This window comes from Kryptolebias marmoratus, linkage group LG3 (assembly GCF_001649575.2).
Source record: "Kryptolebias marmoratus isolate JLee-2015 linkage group LG3, ASM164957v2, whole genome shotgun sequence".
Lineage (NCBI taxonomy): Eukaryota > Metazoa > Chordata > Actinopteri > Cyprinodontiformes > Rivulidae > Kryptolebias > Kryptolebias marmoratus.
Window position 1 is genome coordinate 278,678 of NC_051432.1, and position 23,134 is coordinate 301,811.

Below are 23,134 nucleotides of genomic sequence, written 5' to 3' on the forward strand. Positions count from 1 at the left end.
TTTTTTAGAGATGTGAAACACGGGTGGTAAATAAGTTATTGTTATTTTCTGCTTGAGAGCTAAGTATATAAAGTGAGAATGTTGAATTGAATTTATATTGATTTATTTAAAAATAAGAAAGTAGTAAAAAGTTTTACATCAACCTACTCCTTTACATACAGATAACTTTATGTGGGCCAAAATGAATGAATGACTGAATGAATGAATGAATTCCAAGACGACCAATTAATCGAGAAAATAATCGCCTGATTAATCGATTATTGAAATTATCGTTAGTTGCAGCCCTTGTGTGTGTGTATGTATGTATGTGTGTGTGTATATATATATATATATATATGGTTTCCAGAAACCATCTTTTTTTTTAGGTATGAATAGTAAATTAATGCAAATGTGTAAATAAAACAGTAATTTGGAGAAGTTTACTGTTTGACAAAGAAAGATATAGCGGTTTATAAGTATATTCTACAACTTAATATCAAACACTCCAAATAAATACTTTGAGTTTTTTTTTCTATTGTAAATAAACTGCTGTTTTATACTGTGGCGTCCATGGAAAAGCCAAGCTGACAGTGTGCATGTAGCATTTGCTTTGTTGGCGTGGCCCGCCATTTTAGACCTCATAATTGTTTTTCCAGCAGATGTTCAAACAGCAGCAGATGTCAGTGAGAGTAATCACCATTGGCTTTTCAGCAATACTCCATGAAACCTCAGTATAATCTAAAGTTTGTGTTTGGGGGGGGGGCACAATGTGGTGTGTAGTATGAACAAGCTAGTATGGTTTCTATACTCCTTGTATCTGAATTGTGTTTACTAATAAAATATTTAGCCATTTATTGAAGACATAAAATTATCGTACATTATGAGATTATTAGAGTTACTGATCATACATTATACGGACAGCAAGATTCTCATACAAATACGATAATTATCGTACTTTTGGCAAAGCTGTACAAGATTGTTCACGCCCTGGAAAAAAAAAGGTTGACCCTTTCATTGTCACTGTCTATTAGCGCCTGAAATGTAAGAGTTGGCAAACCTGTTTTTAAGAAAACACATCTAAAGTTGATAATAAAGCTAGCACTCAAAGCTACTAGAGGTTGGCTTTGTGTGGTTAAAATAACACACCATGTGACTGCTTTGTGACTTTTTAATTTTTAGAACACGGTGCGTTTTAGATTTTGTAATGCCTGACGACTTAAATGTCAGTGATGACTTGAGCTGAGGTGAATTTTTATTTTATTTTTTAAACAAAGCAAACAAAAATAAAAAGCTCTGGAATGCTGAAGAGCGCTAGTTTACCAGCTGCTGTCAGGACAATTACTGGTCTGTTACTGTCATTGACGTGTGAAGGACTGTTGTAGCCTTACACAATCTTTCAAACGCTGTGTTCCTGTTGAAGTGGGGCTGTTGTTTTGACCGAGTAGAGCTTTGTCTGTACAGGTTTGGTTGGTTTGGATGATAAAAATTTTTAAAATGGAAGATTTTATCAGGGACATCAAAAGCTCAGCTACGCTCCATCTGACCAGATGATGTTTCACTGACTGCTGAGATTTTTGTGGAAACACAAACATGTAAGACTTGAAGAAAATAGTTTAACTTGGCAGTAGAATGAGCCATATGAGTTTGATAGGTACAGTTTGTGATGTTAATAGTAAAACTGCTTCTATAATTTTCCCTTTTTCAGTACAACATTTGGCAAAACATGGCGTTATCACGTAGGATGTTCATTCAGTTTTTAAAAATATGTAGCTGAAAAAATAAATCATATACAGTATGATAGTTATTTCATTTAAGAACCAAATACAAAACAACAAAAAAATGAAATTAAGTTGTAATAAATGGTTATTTAAATTAAAAAAAAAACACATTAGTATATGTCATCTTCAATTCTCTGACAAATGGACTTAATACTGGTCTCATTTTATATCCAGTTTCTATCAGCTGATTTTTACGGTTTCAGCTAAAATCTTTACTGCTGTTTATGGCTATTTGTTTTTCCATTTTATTGTGAAATGTAATGCATTTAGTTGTAAAGAATGTTTGTCTTCCCTCTTTCTGATGTCTCTGTGCTATTAGCATAGAGGTCCCAGGAGGAAAAGTCAATTCTGAGCTGTGTTTATTCAAATGGTTTGAGCTGACTCGGTGTTCAGCTACACGACTATTAAGGGTTTTCATTTCTTTTCTTGTTTGCAGACCCACTTCCAGCAAATGTAACTGTCAGCTGCCAAAATGCAAAAACCACAGTCCGATGGGATTACAGTAAACGGGAACCACACACCATTTTCAGAGTGACCCTCATATTCACGCCAGAGTAAGATTCAGCTACCCTTATACAAGAGTGAAAAACACTTTAATGCTTTTTGTTTCTATTTAAAATCTGCTACAAATTCTGCTTGTCAGTAGAAAGAAACTTGTTCTGCAACTTTATGCTGAAATTATCAATTTTCTTGTATGTATTTTGACTGTGGAATAACAGTGTTTTCTTGCTTTAGTTCCAAGCATGAGGAATACACCACAGATCATCAGTATGATCTCAGCTCGTTGGTCTGGCAGTCAGAGGAACACTACATGTCCTTCCTTTATGTCAGCATCACAGCCATAGAAGGAGGCAACCAGTCCAAACCCGTGTCATCAAATACATTCTCCTTCAACAGTTTAAAGACAGTAGATACAAAATGTAAGTAAAAAAACTTCCTGTATGAATGGTGAATTTCAAGAGTTTGAGTTGATCTTCAACCAGCTTTAAGCCTGCAGAAGATAAAGCACATCATGTTTGCTTAGATGGGATTATGTCAAAGAGATATTATGAGAAATTTAATGTCTGTCTCCCTTCAGGTATTTTAGATTTCCCTCCAGTGAAATTAAATGTGAATGAGACGAAAACTTCAGTGACTTTTGAAAATCCATTCAGCTTTTACAAAGAGCTGAGGTCGACTGTCAAAGGCACTTCCTCTGCATTCCAGTTTGATGTGGCCTCAGATGGACATAACGTAAGTAAGATACAGATGACATCAACTTCTTTAATTCTCATAAATCTCACAAAAAAATTGCCTTCAGCGTTTTGCATTTTTAATGCAAGTTGAATCGAAGGCAATTGGACTTTCTGTTTGATTCTTAAAGACATTCTACTTCTCATTGGAGCAGATTTCTCAGAGCTGAGTCAGTTCATCTTGCTAGGATTACCATGTCCTGAATGACTGAGAAGCTCCACCAACCGTTTTTGTTTCCTTTATGAGGAACAGAACTGTGAGCAAGGATAAATTCATCAGAGCCAAACACTCATATGAAGAATATCATAATGCCAAATATATGAAGTGAAATTCATATAACAATATGCTGTCTATTTTGACAGACGATCTATAAAATTGCAAGTATGACCTACTGCTAGTCTGCTCACTTTTTATGGGTTTTAAGCGGTCACCAAAGTTTGCACAGAAATACAATAACAGTGCTGGTTTATATACCAGATTTACAAAACCCAATAAGATCCCAATATTATTTGAATTTAAACCTGCAGTTTTGATATAAGGTACAGAAAAACTAAATTTAAAATAACTTCTCTTCAACAAAAGTTAATTCAGCAGAGAATACTGTGAATAATCTTTCTGAATATTTTAAACTTGAAAGTGACTTTTTTTTTTCTTTGGAGCTTTTAAATACCTTGATTATTAAAGTAATAGAGATGAATAGTTTTAATCAATAATTTCCTAACAGCCAGGTTCTGTCAGAGATTCGTCCTGTGGGGAGGCTTCAGGGTTACCACTTTACAGGTGGATGCTGTGCTCATTGTTGTTATCGTCTGTGATTTCAGTTTAAAGGAAAATGCACGGTGAAGGACGGCTCCTGCAAACAGGACGTGACGTTCAATGAGGGCAAGGAGAAGTGCGTCACTCTTAAAGGATGGTTATTTTTAAATTCTGGAATGGAGCCAATCTCGTTCAGAAAGACGGAGCGGATCTGTTCGACTGCATCACCTGGTACATCTGAACTGCTCGAGTCTTCTGTGTCTTTTCATGGCAGTCATTTTAGTTTTTCACCGTGAGGGAGTACTTGTGAATATAAAAACCAAATCTATCAACAAGAAGCGTCCAAGTGTTGGTCCAGCTTAATAGAAACATTGAAAAAACAAATATTTTAAATATCACTGCATACTTGATTTCTCATCATTCAGACTTTAAAATCACTTTATGCTTTTCTGTGAAACATATGCAAATAATCAAAGATGACTATTTAATCTGGTTTAAGGACAAGCCTGAACAATTTTAAATCTTCAAATAAGTCACAAAAAAAATTAAACTTTATATATATATATATATATTTTTATCTTTTAGAATTTGCAGATCAAGGTGTGAGTTTGCTTGCTGTCATACTGATGTCCTCCTTTGCTCTCCTAACCTGTGTGGTGGGAATTAGTATCTGCAAGGTTAAAGCTTGGACCATGAAAACGCCGGATCTACCCAAGCCTCTGGTAAGGTGTTCAGCTGGAATGTGGAAAATAAAATAATATTTTTAATAAAGGGCCTAGTATTCAAAGGACATATCGCCTGCTGCTTTTTAAACCAAAGCTAAGATTATTTTATGCTGAGAAATCAAGTTATAACTATTTTATTTAAACATTGAGAATGTCATTGCAATCTCGTGAAATATTCTGGGATGAATCACTCTCAGCTACTACCACATCAAATTTGAGCTCAAGTTCAGTAAAAATGATAGACAATTATAGACATTTGTGTTTTTAAGGTCAATTGGCTGTAGTGACCATCTTGAATTAAATTTCCAGTTGTTAATCTGCTGTAGCTGTGCATCTAGTGATTCTTTCCTGAAAGTTATATCAACATCCATCCAGAGATTCATCAGACATTTTACTAACAGACAGACAGAGTTGACTCAAAAGAGTTAATGACAAAATGACAAAATTTCAAACAATCTTGCATAATATTTGTTGCTCAGAATGTGTTGATGGCTCTCAGTTACTACATCATATTTTTGGTAAATATCTGTAAAACAGTTGCAGCCATTTTTAAACTTTTTTTTAAAATGTCAGTTGGCTGTGGCAGCTATGTTGAAATGAGTTGACTCCATAGTTTAATTGGTTGTAGACGTACACCAATGATTACTTTTTGCAGGTTTCATTAAAATTCAACCAGTGGTTCATGATATTTTGGTAATGGCAACACAGAAACATGACTGTCTGCCTTTGCCTTTCGTCAGCAGTCGATAGTATTATCATTAATAATAAGGATGATGATAAATATGATTGTTTTTACTCTGTGACACACTATGCTGATGATGGTCTCATTGTCACAAACACTTGGCAGGTGGTGCAAACCGATGACACCAAGGTGCTTTGTACTGCTGAGACTGTGATCAGTCCAGTCTCTATGGACAAGCCTTACAAGACCTCAACGATCAAACCTGAGGACAGTTACCCAAAGAGCTATGATGTGAGCAGTAGCAGCCTTGACTCCATCCTTTCTGACAGACCCCTCTACAAGGACAAAGGCAGACAACTGGAGGACAGCAAACAGGAACTGGAAGCTGTGGGTTTGATGGGAACCAGGACAGATGAGGACTCTGTAGACGGCTCGGTGAGGACCGAGTGCGTTTCCCTCAGTTCCCAAGATGAGGAAAGAGAGTCAATGTCACCCTACGACTCCCCCCACTTTGTGATGTTGGATATGGGAGATGGAGACATCATCACTGGTTACACTGGGGAAAAAAGATGACTTTTAAAGAACTTCTTTAAGTGTTCTCGTAGAAGCGGCAAGTTCAAATGCAAGACTAAGCTCAAACATGCCTCAGGGATCACAGTGTCTTAGAGACTAAGATGGTACTCTCAGGGAGTCCACTCGCTCAGGAGAAAGTTCTTCTTTTAAGCTGCCAGGTCAGAAATGTACTGATAAAATTTCTAATTTTACTATCTGAAGTGGCCATGAACCCCTTCTTATAGTTCAAGGAAATTCTTCAAGCTGACTAAAAGCAACATTTAGCCAGGTGGGTTACTGTACATCTACACAAAGCCCTTTTTTACTCCCTGTATGAAAAGAAAGAGGGAAATCAGGTGCCGGTTATCTTCCTGTTGTTTACTTGCTCTCTGTTAAAATGAGACTATGCTCAGCTTCTCCAGAGCCTTTTTATAAGAAACAGTAAAGCTGACTTGTTGAAAGATGGCTGTGTCAAAACTCAGATAGAGCCATTCAGAGGAATCCAAAGGCTTTTTGTTGGTTGTGTGAAGTATTTTTATGCTTTTATATCAGGGGCAGGTCACCCAGCTGCTATCAACTGGTATGTGAATAGCTTTGCTGTGAGTAAATTAGTACCAAGCAGATGAACGCTCAGCAGCTGAAGAGTTGCTGTTGTAGTCGGAGCTGATTATTTGCACTAATCAAAGTAGCTGAAGAGCAGTTCATGGCGGCACGTGTGCTGTGAGCTGTAACCAAATATTTATTTGTTGTAGGGAAATCTTATTTTGTTTTAACTCTACAAGCAAAAACGTATACAAATGTTCCTTGAACTGTCGTAGGACGGCAGCACATTTTGCTGCCTTTAAGACTTGAGCCAAAACACAAACAGCCAGGACAATGGTTTGTGATTAAGTGAGCAGGATTAAAGCCTTGGTTTGACGCGACGGAAAAAGGTTTGAAATTTGCTCACACCCAAAATAATGATCCTGGGAAAGGTGTGACCTGTAAAACTGGCTCTGGGTTCTTTTTCTTTTACTTGTTTTTAGTTCTAGCAGATTAATTTTGTGTACATGATCTGAGCTACTTATTTCTAATTTTGAAGGATATTTTACAATTTAAAAAAAAAAAACAAAAACATGTATTTCTTCAGCTGCTATTACATTAAATTGGTATAAAGAATTCTTAAGCTGTTGCACCCAGTTGACTTTGTTTTACCACCTCACTCACTGACCATGAAAACTGAATTTCTCACACCTAAAAGAGCTTTTACAGCACAGAAAGTCCTTTGAGCTTCCTTCTGCACATCACGCTTGTTTGCATGAGAAGGAATATCAAGATGTTGCTCTGCAGGAAGTTGATCATTATCACTGTGGAAGAAGGTCAGAAGTGACAGTAAATGAAATCTCACACTGCATTGTTTTTAATAAAGCGATATGAAACACATTGACTGATTAGCTGCAAACAGGCTAAAATGTTCCATCAGAAATCAGGTTTCAGGCCAGTCTGACCTGAGCCTAAAGGCCTGAGCTGCTTTACTGGATATGAAATTTATTTTTGCTCTTTGTTCGTAATTCACCATTTTTAGATAACTGAAGAAAATTTCTCTTCAACCTTAAGAGTCAATCAGGATCCGTTTAGTCCTTGTGTTTGGGTCAGATCTCATCTCTTCTGTTTTAGAGAAGTCAAAAATCAGCAGGTCCACTGATCGAACCATCCACAGGTGGTAAAGTGTCAGCACCTAAAGCTTCATGCCTTGAACGTTTGTTCTCAAGTTCAACATCTGCTTCTCCTGTCGGGTTTTTTCCTCCTTGAACGCCATCTTGTTGGCTTTCTTCTCAACTCTTCTCTCCTGAACAAAACAAAGAAACAAAACATTTAAACAGTCCCATCATTCAGGCTTTCGTTTTAATGTCAGTGTGTTCTGTGTGGCTGGGAGTGTTCATGCATCATAAAGATATGAAAGGTACCCTTGGTAAATATTTGATCTTAGTTTATGGTTTTGGCACAATTTATAGAATTACTACATTTAAACTTTGATACCAAATCCTTTAAATGGGAAACTTCTATCATTCGTGATTTTTTTTTTTCTTCCAAATCCAATTCAATTCCTATTATAACACAATAAATGAATGTACAGAGCATTAACAAAACAACAAAATTAAGTTATCTAACAAAAGAAACCAGCAGATTGGGCAGCACAGAGGGGACAGTGGAAAGGAACATTTCATTTACTGGAGTTGTTTTTCTTTTGCTGCTTCCTCCTGCAGGGGTCACCACAGCAAGCAAACTTCACACAAACGTTTTGGCAATACTTTTACACTGGATGTTCTTCCTGACACAACCTGGGCTTGAACCTGCAGCCTCAGGATTATAAGACCTCGACACTGACCACTGAGCTCCCACACACACTTAAACTTCTGAACTAATGCCTCTTTTACACAGACCCTAATTCAGAAGTCCGGCTCTACTCGGCTCGATAAAGAATGCATCGCGTTCACATGGGCCAGTTTGGTCGGAAGCAGAGGAACGCCTCCTCGTGTTGCGGGGGGCGGGGGGCGCTACCAAAACTTAGGGCAAGTTGTGTAAACAACGAAAACGCTGAGGACAACTTTGGCCCTGTGTTGTTGCTGTTTTTTAAACTTATGGGGATTCTCCTGAGACTTCAGGAAGAGAGGTGCAGTGGAAGAAATGCTCTGGATGCCGTGATTGTTGCGCAGAGTAGGACAGCTGTTATCAGCCGGAGATTTCAGGCTTTACAGCACCTTCAGCTGGGGGACAGACGGCAGAAACGTTGCAGGGTAAGCTAACGCTGTTGTTTATATTCCTACTGTTTGCTCTTTATGCTTGCATCTGGTCACACCCACGACCAATGAGTGAACAGGAGCTAAGCTTGTGCCGCCCACGAAGCAGGGCCAACCCGGCTGGCCCGACTCCGAAGCAGGGACCAAAGAAGCAGGGACCGAGTGCGAAAAAATGCAGATGTAAACACTCACAAAGCAAGCCGAGTAGAGTGGAGCCGGGACCGTTAGGGTCCGCGTGAAAGGGGCATAAAAGGGGCAGGCTGTGGATCAGTGGTTAGGGCACTTGAGTTCGATTCCACCAGTGTGCCACTCACTGCCTCAGATGTGCCCCGTCGGTGTAAGAATGGAGTTTAAAGCACTGATAGGCTACAGAATAATTTATTCAGATTAGCTTTGTAGAGATGTAGTAGAGTGCTGTATGAATGTGTGTGGATGGGTAAAGGAGGGCACAGATTGTGATGTAAAGTGCTTTGAGTGACCTGATTGGCTAGAAAGGAGCTATGTAAGTTCAGTCCATTTACCAAATAAAGAGGTGGATTTAGCACAGTTGTTTAAAAATTATTATTTCTCATCAGCGTAGTTTTTACACCTGAACATGTTTTCTGTCAGATGAGAACTTCAGTGCAGGCGTCAAAATATGGGTTCAAGATGCCCACGACTTAGAGAAATTTGTTGTACAGACATTTTGATGTTCAAAACTGCTATTTATATGAAGAAATTGAGACCTGTTGAACATTTTGGAGACTGAATGCTGTTCACCAGCTAGTCTCCGACAGTCACAGCTCAGTGAGATACTGGTTTAAGACCTGCAGTCCTCTTGATGTATTTGATGAATAAAGAAGGTAGGAATAAAAAAAAAACCTTGATTACAATGTGGTCTGTACATTTTCTTGCTCATCTCTGTGAAAGCTCAAGAACCATTCACACAGACTGCAGTCGATTTCGAAGAGCAACATTTCAAAATTCACTTTGATCAACTTTTACTGAGTAAATTTACACACAAAATAAAACAAGTATCTACAAGCTTCCTACAATAACTTTCCAAAAATAATCTGATGTAAATCAATTCAGAATGAGCTGTAATGAAGGTGAATTTTGCTGGTTCTTTTCATCATTTATGACTTTAGAAAACTCAACAACAGGTCAGCAGCTGCAGGAGCTGTTCTCACCTTCCGCTCCTCTTTGATGGCCTGTTTCCTCGCCTTCCTCTCCTCCGCGCTCTCCTCCTTGTTCCGGGGCTGAGTGGAGACGCGCGGCAGGTCCGAGTCGTTGATCCTCGTCATGCGCTCTGCTTGTTTGGCTGTGAGGCCTCTGGAGGGGAGGACGTCCACAGGGACGCCCGTCTTACTGGACACACGGATCGGCTTTGTCTAAGGAAACAAACAAATGTGCTTCAGTGTACTTCGTTACATCCGTCAACTGTGTGTGGATGTTTTCTAAGAAAGCTACAAAGCTGATCATCTTTGAAGGAGTCAATTAAAACTTCTGCACCTAAAAAATGTAGCTTTTCATCAAAAGCAAAGTGATTAAAAAGTGTTTTGCACTTTTTACATTTTTGTTTATTTTTTTACTTTAACAAATAATCATTTCTGAACGTTTAGACACCCTAATAAATTATTTCTAAGCTGAAAACCTTAAGGAGACATCTCAGCTTGCAACTTTAAAATAAATAACTTGTTGCTGAGACAATCAGTCCTGATATCATGTAGGAGTAAAAACTCTTGGCTTTTGTTGAACAGTTCAAAAGGCTGCTTGCTGAACGGAGGAAACAGAAGCAGTAATTATGTTTTCTGAACAATTGGTAGAAAAAGAACAAAAGACCCCCTTTAACTTGCTTTATTTAACTCAATCAGACACTGAAGAGTTGATGTTATTGTCCCATTACCACTGCAGACTTCACACGTTGACACTTTTCAGCCGTTTGTAAATTTCCACAGCTTTTCTGTCCACAATTAGGAGCTATTTTTAGTTCAGGGAGTATTTTGACCTCAAAGGTTTTAACAGAACTTCTTGTTTGCCTCAGCCTGAGTAAAGTATTTAATTTTTGCTAATATATTTGCAGCAATACAATCACATTAGGTTATTTTATTGAAAGTTGTGATATTTTTGTGGAAACCACAGGTGTAGTATGTGTCTGAAACAGATAAACATTGTGTCATAGCTACATTGTGTTTAAACCAAAGCTTAGTGTTCAGCTCTGAATGGTCGTATTTATCCTGAAGAACAAAGAACAGAATGCTCCACCATTAGTTTTTCCTTCTGCTCTTTTTGATGCAAACACCTGCTACATCCATAAATCTGATCTGCTTTAAACCACAGCTTGCTGCATCTTCTCTGACCAGCGTCTGTAGGCAGGACTGTAGTAACAGACTGCTGCGGCTTACATTTTCTTAGCCACTTTGATGTTCTGTAGAAAAAGGTTATGAACAATTATTATCTTGTAGATAGCTTTTTTGGAAAACATCGAGTTTAATTCTAACTGGATTGACAAGCTGACGGAGAGAATTGCTGTCATCTTAAAACGACTCCAATCTACATTTTCCTAGTGGTTCATGTAAACACTTTGATTTAAACCTGAACATTGTTATTATTTCAGAAGACACATTATGACTACCAAATTACAAATACAGGATCCTTTCATTCAGTTGTCTGACCCAATGACCAGAGTCCTCAAGTACAAAGACTTGCAGGAATTTTCTACTCAAAACATTTCTACTTGGCGTACACACGTTTTGTCTGCCTGATCAGTGTGACTAGTCAGGCCAAAGGTTTAGTCAGCTCAATGTGGAAAAATGCTTAGTTTTGAGAAAGTTGGGATTTTATATGTTCTAAAATGTAGTAGAGTCTGGAAACACAAACGTCTGTCCATACTCTGTTATCTTTTTTCCATATTTATCCAGACCTGGAAAATATTAAAACCAAATTCCACACTTTTTAAAGCTGGATAGCAACCTGTAAGAAATTATAAAATGAATAAAATAAATTCTGTGCATTCTGTTTTAAATATATATCTGAGGGAAACCAATGAATCGAGATATATTTGATTCTCTTTCTGACTGGGTTGATGAGCTAACTGCTAGTCTGAGCTCGGCCAAGTCTAAAGTGGACGGCTGTGGTCTTAAAACAACTCTGAATCTCAAATATTTCACAGCAGTACATGTGGACGCTATTTTTTTAAAGCTCTGCATCATCACTAGTTTTTTATTACACAGTTATTTCGGCTAAATATTATGATATTCCTAGAGGTAGTTATTTCAGCCAGCTGTGCTTACAAATAGGTTTCTGTGAAAAAAATCTATGAGGCATTGAGTGACAATGGTCTAATATCCTATAAGACTACAACCATCTGAGATGGCTTTTATAAAATTAGTCCCAATATAGCTTTCCCTTTCATCAGAATTGTCTGTACTAATGGACGGAGATATTTAGGATTCTTGAAGCATTCTTGGTCTACTTGACACCCTCTACTAGTCTCGACTTGTCCAGGAGGCAGATTTGTGACTTGATCCAGCACATTAGGTGGTGTAACACTACACCGTCCAAACACTGAAACAACTCTGAAGCTGAACTCAAAAGTTGGCAGCTTCTCTTAATAAATACATTATCCAAATATTCAATGTGCCCTGAGGTTCCCAAACTCATCAAAAGTGGCAGAGCTAACCCTTCCTGTTACACTGGAGCGGTTTTTAACACTCCACTTGTGGCATGGTTAACCCATTTATGCTGCTTTAAGTGTTTATCTAAACATAGGTACCATTTTATTTTCCATACCTTTGGTGGTTCTTTGATGACTTTGGGTCTATTATACAAGTTGGAATATGTACCTGGAAAAAGACAGACAGATGCGTTTTAGAAATGAAGGTGAGAAGCTAAATACAAATATAACAACAGATTTAACTCTTATTTTACATCCTAAATATCAAACTGATGTCAGGACTCAAGACTTCACAGCTGTGAAAGAAACAGTAGAAAGGAAGCCTCAGACAGTCAGTGTGAAATCTATCAGATGTATTTAAAACATTTCTGAACAGGAAGCAGCAGAATGACAGAGTTACGCATCAATTTTAGATTCGACAGTGAAGGTAATATGATAAGTTAAAAAGACCCTTCACTTCCTGTTTTAAAGAAGAAATGATGAGCTCAGATACAATGGAAGTCAGTGAGAGTTTGGATGTGTGCTCTCTACACAAAACCACGTTTCCTGCAGCAGTGAGACACGCTGGGGAAACAAGACAAAAATGTCTACATTTTGGTGGATAAACTGTAGCAGAAGTATAAAGACTGTGGTAATAAGAAGTGTTTGTTTTGGAAAGTTTAGACAAAGTTTCATTAATCTGTCCAGTGTATCATTAAATATTTTGCTAACAAACAGTTGACTCCAATAGTTTAAAACCGATCTCACTTCATCGGTTTGTACTCTATGGATGTGTTGGGGATCAGTCCCAGCTACAAACGAATCTGAGCTGTCTGTATAACTGAGTCAGTCATTTTTGTGTTTGCTAAGGTCACTTAGCTGTGGAGGCCATCTTGAGTACGACTGACTCAAAAAGTTTATCAGTTGTAAATTAGATGTTCGTCCACTTTCTGAGTGTTCATAAGATCTTTTGCCATCAGACAGACACATGAACACATGCTCACAGAGGCACAGGCAAAAACATTATTGCTACGTCTTTCTGTGACCTGTTTGACCTTTAAATGGTGTTTCTGCTGTGAAGCACTTTATGTCTGAGCTACAGAGCTCCAAAGAGGGCTGGGTTTACTCACTTATTTTACCAAAACCCGACCGCGAGAAAAAGTTTCAGTGTTTATTTATTTATTTAGGCAAATTTTGTCCTCATCATACTACATACTGTTCCTGAAAACCATAGCACACTTTTCCTGATTGAGCTGTATTTCTGTATGGGTTCTTCTAAATGTGTGGGAGGAGTTTTGAATCAAAAATTGTGGCAGAAATGAGTGAATAATACTTTAACACCATTACAAATTTATCAGAAGGGATGTTGCATGACTAAAACTAGAAACATCCAACACAAGCAATAAACCTTGAAATGTACTCACTTCTAGCTTAGAAGTGATTTCTTCCCACACCGACTTTAAATTTTAACCTTCGGTTCTGAATAAAAGGTCTGGTCAAACCTTTGGGAATGAATGAAACTTTTATCTGTTTATCAAATCCATTTTTCTTTTAACCGTTTGAATAAACCTTGAGCCAGAGTCATAAAGATGTGAATTAAAATGAAAAAGTTCCCATTTGTCCACTGATTTTTTACTTTACTCAGTAGTTGAAAATTGAAAAAGGTTTTGTTAATATTAACGAGTTTTAATGTTTCATCTGAATTACAGTTTAAAGAAAAATATAAAATTACTGTCAGAGCAAAGTTAAATAACTTTAACCATGGTTGTTGCTTTAGAAGTTTCATTATTTAGGATTTAATGATTTTTATCCAGAAGCAAGGCTTCAATGTGTGACGTCAAAAACTTGGGTAAGAAAATCAAACCCTGTGAGGGTCGACAGCAGCAGTTCCAGCTACAGACCCGTTACAGGATCATCCCACTGACTGGAAATAAGACTCACTGATGATGGTTTCACAGTCCCACGTCTCCTGTGGAGCCTCCTCTACAACAACAGTCTCCATCTCCTCTTCCTCTTCCTCCTCCTCCTCCTCCTCCTCCTCCTTCACAACAGGCAGTTCTTTGGGACCCAAATCTTCAGGCTTCAAGGCGCTGATCCACAAACACGACAAACATCACTCAGCTGCTATTTAATCCGATTAAAGCAAACATGGAGCATTATGGGTTTTTATCACAAATAAAGGTTAAAGAAAATGGAAATAAATCTCACTCCTTGGCTTTCTCCTTGAAGTAATCTTTGATGACTTCCTCCAGACGGTGGCTGTCTGGTGCTATGAAGCCTTCCAGCTCTGCGTTGTCCAGAGCGCCGATCTCATCATCATCGAACTGTTCGTAAAACTGAAACGACATCACAGGTGCTGCTGTTAGGCCGTTGTTGCTGTTCAAGCTCTCTGAACTTCTGCTGTTTACTCTGTGCTTTTAGTTTTACATGCTGAGCTGATGTTTCAATGTTACCTTCACATACTCATGATTTTAATTATAGACCTTTTTTATTTAGTTTTTCTGAATGGACATGATGTCAAACATCATCATGTTATCAGATGTCAGCAGCTATAAAAACAGAATCAAATTAACTCTAAGAGGGAAAAATAAAAAAAACCTATTATTTTTGTTATTTAAACATTCTCATCGGACACCTGTTTGAAACACCAGCTGTCAATCTGACATTAGCTTCAGTCAGTGGGAATATCAGCTGAGAGAAGAAAAACAGGAATCTTTGAAAGTCTCAGCTTCACAACATGTTGCTGAGTCTGACTGAAGACGGTTTATGGGTTACTGAATCTTAATCCTGGATCCTAAAAACTTAAATCTTAATCTTGGTTAAAAAAAGTTAGACAGCAGTTTTTAAAAAGCTGGGACTCATCAGTCTCCAACAAATCATAAAAATATAAGGAAAACAAAAAAGAAGCTGTGATGAAAGGCAAATATCTAAAATTATAAACAGTAACTTTTGCACAAACAACCTTTATGTTTCTAAGCACCTTTGATTCCAATGGCTTATTTTTTTGTTCTTGTTATATTATTATAAATCACCTGCAGCTTTGTCACAGTGCAGAAGGAGTGCTGGTTGAAAACACCAGTCAGTAAAGATAATGTGACTCCTCTGCAGTGAGGGGAGCAGTGTTAGCACTCCTTCCTGTGACCGCTCTGCCTCACTGCAGACACGAGCGCTGCGCTGCTGGATCGAACAAAAATAATGACCAGAGCCCTCATGTACACAGTGTGTTTGCACAAGAAAGTGGTCTTCGTCCTTTTCCACACAAAAAGTTCAGATGTATAATAATAATGTAATGTAATAATGAAACGACGTGGAAACGTGCAGTCTCACAACAACTTCACAGCTGGCATACGCACGTTTCAACAGGTTTTGGTCTGTTGGCGACACTTAGAGGCTCTGCAGGGAAACTGTTCACGATGTGAAAACAGGTATTCAACACACCTGAGGGTGGAACTACAAGGGAACATGTCCCACTTCACCAGTTAGAGATTTTAGGATGTGTTTGAGCGTGGCTACATCACCATGGTAACAGAGTTTCAGTTAACTGTCAGCACAAAACACAACCCGTTCACTGACTCTGGTCTTAATATCTCAGATAGAAAAATAAGACTGAAAAATCATTTATGTTTCACTATAGTTCTGCCTGGTGCAGCAACATTTAATGCCAAATAATAATAAATAAAATATTACACCTTCATCCTAAGGCAGTCAGTTTCCAGCATTTAAACGTTGATTAAATTATTAAATGTAGGCATTTTAACTGGGTGAGTTTATCCACAGTTTTTCTTCAAGGATAAAATTTGATCCTCCAATTTATTAAATATATCAGCTAAGAATGCTAATTTAAGGTAAAAATCTTCCTATTTCACCAGATCTTTTTGTAATTCACTTGCACAAGTTTCAGTATAAGAAATGGCTGAAAATAAGTTTGAAAACTTAAATAAACTATAAGCAAAGTGTCAGTATATTTCCCTGCTGTGTGCCACTAAGAAGCTGCAGTTAATCTGCAATAAGCTACACGGCTTCATCAGAAACATACTGTATGTTTCTCGTTCAAGATGTAGAAATGGGCTGTTTCATATTTTGCTGGATTTGCACAGATGTCTATTAAACACAACAGGATGTATTCTTGATTTAGGCACATGCCATGTTTTAGTAGAAAATCTATGTGAGTCTTTGTACCCGAGTCCCCTGGGCCCTTATGGTGTATGCTTAAATCAAAAACTGGCAAAAGCACAAAAACAAACATGTATGAAACTGTGTGTACGTATGAATTCAAGCACATTTCCTTTGTGCATTCAGATCAATGTGGAACTGAGCGTCTCCGTTTAAATATCCAAATATGTCCTGCATGCGTGATTTTCCCTCTCTGCGATCACAAATCATGTCTACTTGCGGGAAAAAGGGGTTTTTCATGGAATGTGAGTTAAAGGAGCTTTTAAATAAAGTGGCATGGCATAAAAACATTGTATTTGGCACATTGTCCCCTGACATTAGCACAGAGCGCAAGAGTGACAGAGTATGTGAAACCTCAGTAGTCAAAGCAGCACACACAGTCAGAAATAAAGGTGGAAGTGAAGCGAAAGATGGCTGCCTGTCGCCTTTCATCCAATGTCAGACACCACCTACATGGACTACACACACCATTACTGTAAATAAATGGAGTAAACCAGAAGCACACTTCAGTAATCAACCCGATCTGGTTCTGATGGAGTCGTGTTGCACAATCCTTCCTTTTTTTAAGCTTATTGGAGTCTAACTGCAGAAAATATGCTTTATTATGAGTGGATTCAAGTTTACAAACTTAGTTATCAACTATTTCTTATGTTGAAAACTATAAATTCATGCCTAAATTAAAAAATACTGACCCTGAGCAGAACTACGATGAAGTATAAATGTTACTGCAGACACATGGATTATCTGGGATATTATTATATACAGAATCAGTTAACAGGTTAAGCTTAGACAGTTAACCAAACTGTTACCATGGTGATTTAACTAAAACATATCTTTGACACTGAAAACTGTGACTTTCAGTTCAACACAGCGATCAAATCAGGAAATCTTGCGTTGTATACCCTTTCAGGTGTGTCCAATAATCCCAGCATGTCCTCTAAAGGCCCCCACATACTTGGGCGTACTTCACTGCGCGGAGGTCCGCGATTACTTGAGCCAGACTCAACCATGGACATAAATCTTTAGACATCTGTATGATGTCTATGGACTCAACACGGACAGGAAGTGGACAGTACATTGTTGATACATCAGAACTTCTGTGTGGAAAAGGGCATGTGTCACTTTTTGTACTCGAGAGCCCTGTAGTCAGGTCAGATTGGTGTAACCTGCTGCAGCCTCGTCTCATATCTGCAGTAGTAAACAAGAGGATGGGTTGAGTATTGATGAAGGCTTTTAACTGTAGGTTCACCTTTTCGAAGCGGTCATCCAGCAGGGTGAGCTGCCCATTCCTCCTCATGACAGAAGAAGACAGAGAGTACTCGGTGAAGCGACTCTTCGTCTCCTCGTTCATGAACAGAAACTCGCGATCCTCTCCTTCAACATGCTCGTCACCTGAAAAACCTCCCTCGGAGTCAAAGTCGCCTTCCTCGTCTGTGTCCTCCCACTCATCATCGTCGTTTTCCCTGTCAAGTTACACACAAACCAAAACTTAGCAGTGATAGATTATTTGAAACCATACTGGAAAAAAACCAACATTTTAACCACACTTTCATATGCAGTTCATTACTACATCAATAGAATATCATTAAAAACAAAAATTAACCACTACAAAAAGACTTCAATTTTTTTTTAAAAAAGCTCTCATAGTGAGACCTTTATTATACAGCACAGTGTTTGTGTTACTTAATCTAAAAAAAAACAAAAAAACAAGAAGAAACACAGTCGTTCGTTTTACAGGAGAAAAATGAAGAAACCCCAGCTACCCGCTTTGTATTATTATTGAGTTAGTTTACCCTCTAACCACAACACAGACTTTATTTTTTAAAAGTCTGCAAACCTGAGTTTTCTTATAAACCGAAATTGTCCACTGAAATCATTTGAGAGGTTAAAGATTCAAACCATTAAAAAAATAACGATAAAAAGGTTCACTCATCCAGACCTGAGGCATAAAAATAACAAAAACTTCCATAACTGCTATATTTCTGGTCTTACTCTGCATCCAAGGCTCCACCTGCACAGTTTGCTTTCACAATAAAGTCATCCTCCAGGATGTTTTCAGGGTCGTCGTAGTCAAAGTCTTCATCGAGAGCAGCTACAATGTCAGGGTCCATGTCCAGTCGGGGCCCTGCAGGAAAACACACACACAAGTGAGGAAGGAGACATAAGAACTTGGTGGCAGCTGGGGGAGAAGGTAACTTCAAAGAGACAAAACTACGATCATACAGTACTGGCTTCAGTTTAGACCCACCCATGTATTCACACAGATATACATGATATGTTCTACAGGATTTCATACCAGTTGTGTGCAGCCTAAGAGGGAACTGTTGGTGTTCTGATATTACTCAAAATATCTAATAAGTGTCATAAACCACAGAATCCCTCCGATTTACCTGAAACAGGTGCAGCTTTGTTCAGAAGTCCCACCTCTTCTTCAAACTCTGAGGCGAACACTGAAGAGGGCAAGTGGATTGTAGCTTCCTGCGCATCATACAAAGCAAAAATCAGTTTAGAGATCTTTTTTGTATGTTTTCTTCATTTCTTTTAAAACCACAATTTCACCAAAAGCACAAAGCATCGGACAATTCAGCATCACTTTATTAACACATTTGTTCATCAGATATGTAAAGTGAACATAAGTGGGATCAGAGAAGAACAGTAAATTAATCCATTAGGGGTCATGTTTGTTATCCTGCTGAAAGTCAAACTCAATAAATATTAACTATAATATTAAAAATTTTACTTCTATTTCTTACAGTTCAGAGAATGTGTGTAAATATTCATATGGAAGAACAAACTTCCTAAACATAAATAAAACACTTGTGATCATGTTAACAACACTTTTATAGCAAAAACAACAAACGTTCTGATGAAGTTTATCACCAAATTTTTCAAAAATGTTTAACATTTAGTAGTATCATCATGGAGGGGATGAATATTGAAGTCAACTCACAGGCACGTCCTTGCCCACAGTTCTCTCCGCCTCATCCTCATCATCTTCATCTCGGAGCTGAACAGATCTTCCATCCAGGTACAAGGGTTCAGCTGCAACCAGCTCAGAGGGGGCTGCCGCCTCTTTGAGGTGCTGCAGGTAGTCGTAGTCATCGTCAAAGAAAACCCCAAACTGTCTCTGCTCCTCGCGCCTCTTCTCAACATCCACCTGGACAACACAGGAAACACAGTCAAACTTCAAAAATCAGGTGTGGAGCACTAATCCCTCTTTAGATCAACTGAAAGAAGCTGCAGGTAAACATATTTATGCCCCGGCTTTTACCGGCTGCTGAATCTGTACCTTTGAGGCGGGCAGGAGGACGTGCTGCGGAGCGTTCTCATCTGCAGCCAGAGGGTCCCTCTGACTTCTGTGGACAAGGTGAAAGGTCACGGCTTTCTTCTTTTCGATGAACGACTTCTTCTTTCGATGAGGCTGGAAAATATTTATATAGATGGATATAAATAAACCTTCATCTTGAAGCATATTAAATGTCCCCAGACCAAACCAAAAAACAGGTTTAAAACTCCATTACTAACTATGAATGACTAAGTAAATTAGTAAAACTTGTAATGTTTCAGATTTTAAGACTTGATGTTTAGAACAATATTGTTTTTTTAGGTATAAAAATTATATAATTTTGTCACAGAAAACTAAAATCTATCATGACACAGACAACATCATTAAAAATAAAGTTTTATTTTTCCCTCTGAACAAATTTCTGTTTCTGTACTCACAACCAACCTTTGATAATGTCCTTATACAATAAATCCAATGCTCTTTGAATTGTCGTCTAATTTCAGAAAATTCGCAGGGCAATCATTAATAACCCACTTAAATAACATATTAATAATAATATAATAATATTTTATAAAAGTTGAAAAGACAAAAATATGGTTTCTACAACAAGACAGCGAAAGAAAAGAGCAGGGCACTTTTATTGTCCTTTTTTGCCGTTTATTAAAGGTTAAAACGTTCATTGTGTTTTAAAGGTTAAAACACAATGAAAACTGACAACATTAAAACAAGGGTTTAATAAATCTGTTTTAAACCTGTTTGTTATTATCACAAGCTAGCAGCTCTAAGCTAACACGGTTAGCTTAGTTTGAAAATGTTACCTTACCATTTTGTAGTAATTCTGACGATGCTTCTACAGGTAAAAATGTAAGGAAAACGTGGACTTTCTCGGGTACCTGTTAGAACTATATTCTAATAAATCTCAAACTTAGTGCTACTAATGTTTACCCACGCTGAATCCACCTCGGCTAAAGCTAATATTGGATCATCGGCTAGGAAAAAGTGGGCGGAGTAGTCTGCTGTGATTGGTGGATACGGTCAGAAAAGGCGTAAGTCTGGAGAGGGCTCGACTCTGATTGGTAGATAAAGTAAGAAGAGGTTGCGCCTGTGATCTCAGCTGGTCCAATCTGGCACCACCAGCCTTCACCATGCTGCTGCTGCTGCTTCTCGGCGTTTATTTAATGTTGGGAAACCAAACTGTTTGAGCCGTACCGCCACCACCTGGAGGGCAGGCGTAATGTACGACCCCTGATTATTTCCTCTTCTTCTTCTTCTTTTGTGTAATGTAAAATCTTGTGATGCTTCATGAACCACCCATGGGTGTATCTCTGATTCTTCTACTATATGACATTATTCTAATATACTTTTCACTTAAAGCTCCTTATTTCTTTTTTAATTAACTGTATATTAAAAGTTGATGACCTGAAACATTGAAAGTGTGACAGAAAAGCAAAATCATAAGAAATCTGTAAGGGGCAAATAATTTTTCACAGCTCTGTAGCTTCATCCTGCAGCTTCTCTTTTATTTGGTAATTAGCTTTGTTACGGAGACAAGACTACATTCCCTGCACCTGACCTGCAGCCTAGGTTTCCTCATGGGATCTTTTATTCACTGAATGCCACTGTTTGTTATTACTCCCACCTTATAAGGTGAGATGAAAGGTTTGCAGCCAGACTGAATATTTGCTTGACTGATCAATTCGGGGCAGAATTAAAATCACTCATAAGCTATATGCCTGACACCAGCTTGTCCATAAAATGCATAGGAACCACACACATTTGAAGTTTAAAGCTTTTTAACTGCAGCAGCTTTGAATCTATACATTTATGTGCCTTTGGAGTTAACTTTTTCTGCCTGTTAGCAAAATATCTCATGAACCAGTAAACAAATTGGAATAGATTTTCCAGGAAATAATCACTGGATATACTGTACCTCTCATACTGATTAACTTTTGGAGCCAACTGACCCTGAAAAACAAATTTTACTAAAATATAAGACAAAAAAGGTTTTCAATCACTTTACAGAACTGTCAACAATACTAAAGCAAACACTTCAGAAAAAGATCCATAATATACATCAAGTATACATTTAAAAATGTACGAAATGAGTAGTGAAAGCACAACAGTAGCCTGATACCAGACAGAAATGCCACATGGTTAAACAGAAGCTGTCAAACTCTGTAGAGTGGGCATTTACAGTCAAACAGTTCATTTCAAGTTGTAGAGTCAAGCTGCACTTCAAACTTCTGGCCACCATAGAGGACTGTGCTGAAAAGCTTTGAGTAATAAACCCTTTTCGATACAAGCTTCAGAAAGCTTCATTTGGGCATCCTCTTTGAAAAGAAGGGCACTGACCAGCTTAAGCAGTTTTTTTAAACAAAGTTTCCCTGCAGCAGCTTATTTCAGGGAGTAATCACGCAGCAAAGCCACGAGCAGGAACAAACTGAAATACTGGAACACAATGACTCTAAAACAGAAGAGGGAACAGAGGAATCTGAAAAACAGGTGTTATAGGGAGATTATAGTAGTTAAGCGTCTGATCCATACTCCTATCTGGAAGGTGGCGGTAATGCACCTATTAGTTGTTTGCCAACCTCCATAAAAAAAGAGAAGAAGAAGAAGAAGGAATCTGAAAATCATCTGAGCAGAGAAGACTCCTGGAAGGGGTGATTACTGAGTGCAGGCAGGTGAGCTGACTGCAGATTGGAGACAGGTGAGTGGACAACAAGGAAGGCTGAGGGGAAAAAATGACATTATGGACACAAAGATGATTTTCAACACAACTGCAGATACTCTGTTGTTGATGTACAGCTGTATCTTTCTGACATCATGTCAAGAACACAGGGTCTTTTGGAATATTGGAAAAATAAGAAATACACTTATCTGCACCTCTACAAACTTGGAATGATTTTTTTCTGCACTGTGTGAAAGAGTTTTTCTCTAAATCAAAATAACTGGTTTCAAAATTGCCTTGGGCTCAACATGCTGCAAAAACGTCTGATCCTCAACAACTACACAAGCACTCTAATGTTCACAACAATTTTTATGTCCTGAATGATTTTTACAAAACTTTCCCTTCAATTTTACATTTTCACTTAGAATTACTTACAAAAACAACAACAACAAAACAATTATTGTCAATTCTGCATTTGACAAACTGTATTACTCATTATGTTGGTTACATTCAAATTCATTGGAATACATACACTTCTTTTTTATTAAGTAAATATTTTATTTAATCATTTGGTGTTCACATGTCAGACTGATGAATAGCTCAGTCTCTTCACTTTCTACCCAGGTTGCCTGCAATGACTCCTTATGACCAGCAGATGTTGTCATTGAGTGACACAACACAGTGTCGACACCATCAGGCTGTGCCACACACTCCATGAGGCGTCATCTCCCCATCACTACTTACAGGTGCTGGTCATAAAATTAGAATATCATGAAAAAGTAGATTGATTTCAGTAATTCCATTTAAAAAGTGAAACTTGTATATTATATTCATACATTACATACAAACTCATATATTTCAAATGTTTATTTCGTTTAATTTTGA

The 23,134-nt window shown here is 37.9% G+C and overlaps 2 protein-coding genes across 3 annotated transcripts in view; one reads left to right on the plus strand and one right to left on the minus strand.

The window, feature by feature from the left end:
* Positions 1 to 6,870, plus strand: part of ifngr1 (interferon gamma receptor 1) — a 14,224-nt gene extending 7,354 nt beyond the window's left edge. The window contains exons 3-8 of one of the 2 annotated variants that reach the window (XM_017433769.3): positions 2,194 to 2,311; positions 2,493 to 2,677; positions 2,836 to 2,990; positions 3,812 to 3,977; positions 4,332 to 4,468; positions 5,319 to 6,870. In XM_017433769.3, coding sequence (XP_017289258.1) covers positions 2,194 to 2,311; positions 2,493 to 2,677; positions 2,836 to 2,990; positions 3,812 to 3,977; positions 4,332 to 4,468; positions 5,319 to 5,726 — 1,169 coding nt within the window. In that variant the 3' untranslated portion in view covers positions 5,727 to 6,870. The remainder of the gene's footprint in view (positions 1 to 2,193; positions 2,312 to 2,492; positions 2,678 to 2,835; positions 2,991 to 3,811; positions 3,978 to 4,331; positions 4,469 to 5,318) is intronic. The other variant, NM_001361171.1, reaches the window with a different exon arrangement.
* On the minus strand, positions 6,254 to 20,831 carry ltv1 (LTV1 ribosome biogenesis factor). Its single transcript, XM_017433767.3, has 11 exons — positions 20,402 to 20,831; positions 19,582 to 19,713; positions 19,243 to 19,449; positions 18,683 to 18,770; positions 18,285 to 18,417; positions 17,542 to 17,755; positions 14,328 to 14,455; positions 14,061 to 14,209; positions 12,257 to 12,309; positions 9,655 to 9,855; positions 6,254 to 7,533 (listed from the first exon to the last, which is right to left on the minus strand). Exons 1-11 carry the CDS (start codon positions 20,402 to 20,404, stop codon positions 7,423 to 7,425), a joined length of 1,419 nt encoding a protein of 472 aa, XP_017289256.1. The 5' UTR covers positions 20,405 to 20,831; the 3' UTR covers positions 6,254 to 7,422.
* Between the last annotated feature and the right edge of the window lie 2,303 nt (positions 20,832 to 23,134).

Coding starts and splice junctions, on each gene's coding strand:
- ltv1 (XM_017433767.3), bottom strand. Junction 18,771..19,242: donor CTGTGGGCAAGGACGTGCCT/GTGAGTTGACTT, acceptor TATGATGCGCAG/GAAGCTACAATCCACTTGCC. Junction 9,856..12,256: donor TCATCAAAGAACCACCAAAG/GTATGGAAAATA, acceptor TTGTTTCCTTAG/ACAAAGCCGATCCGTGTGTC.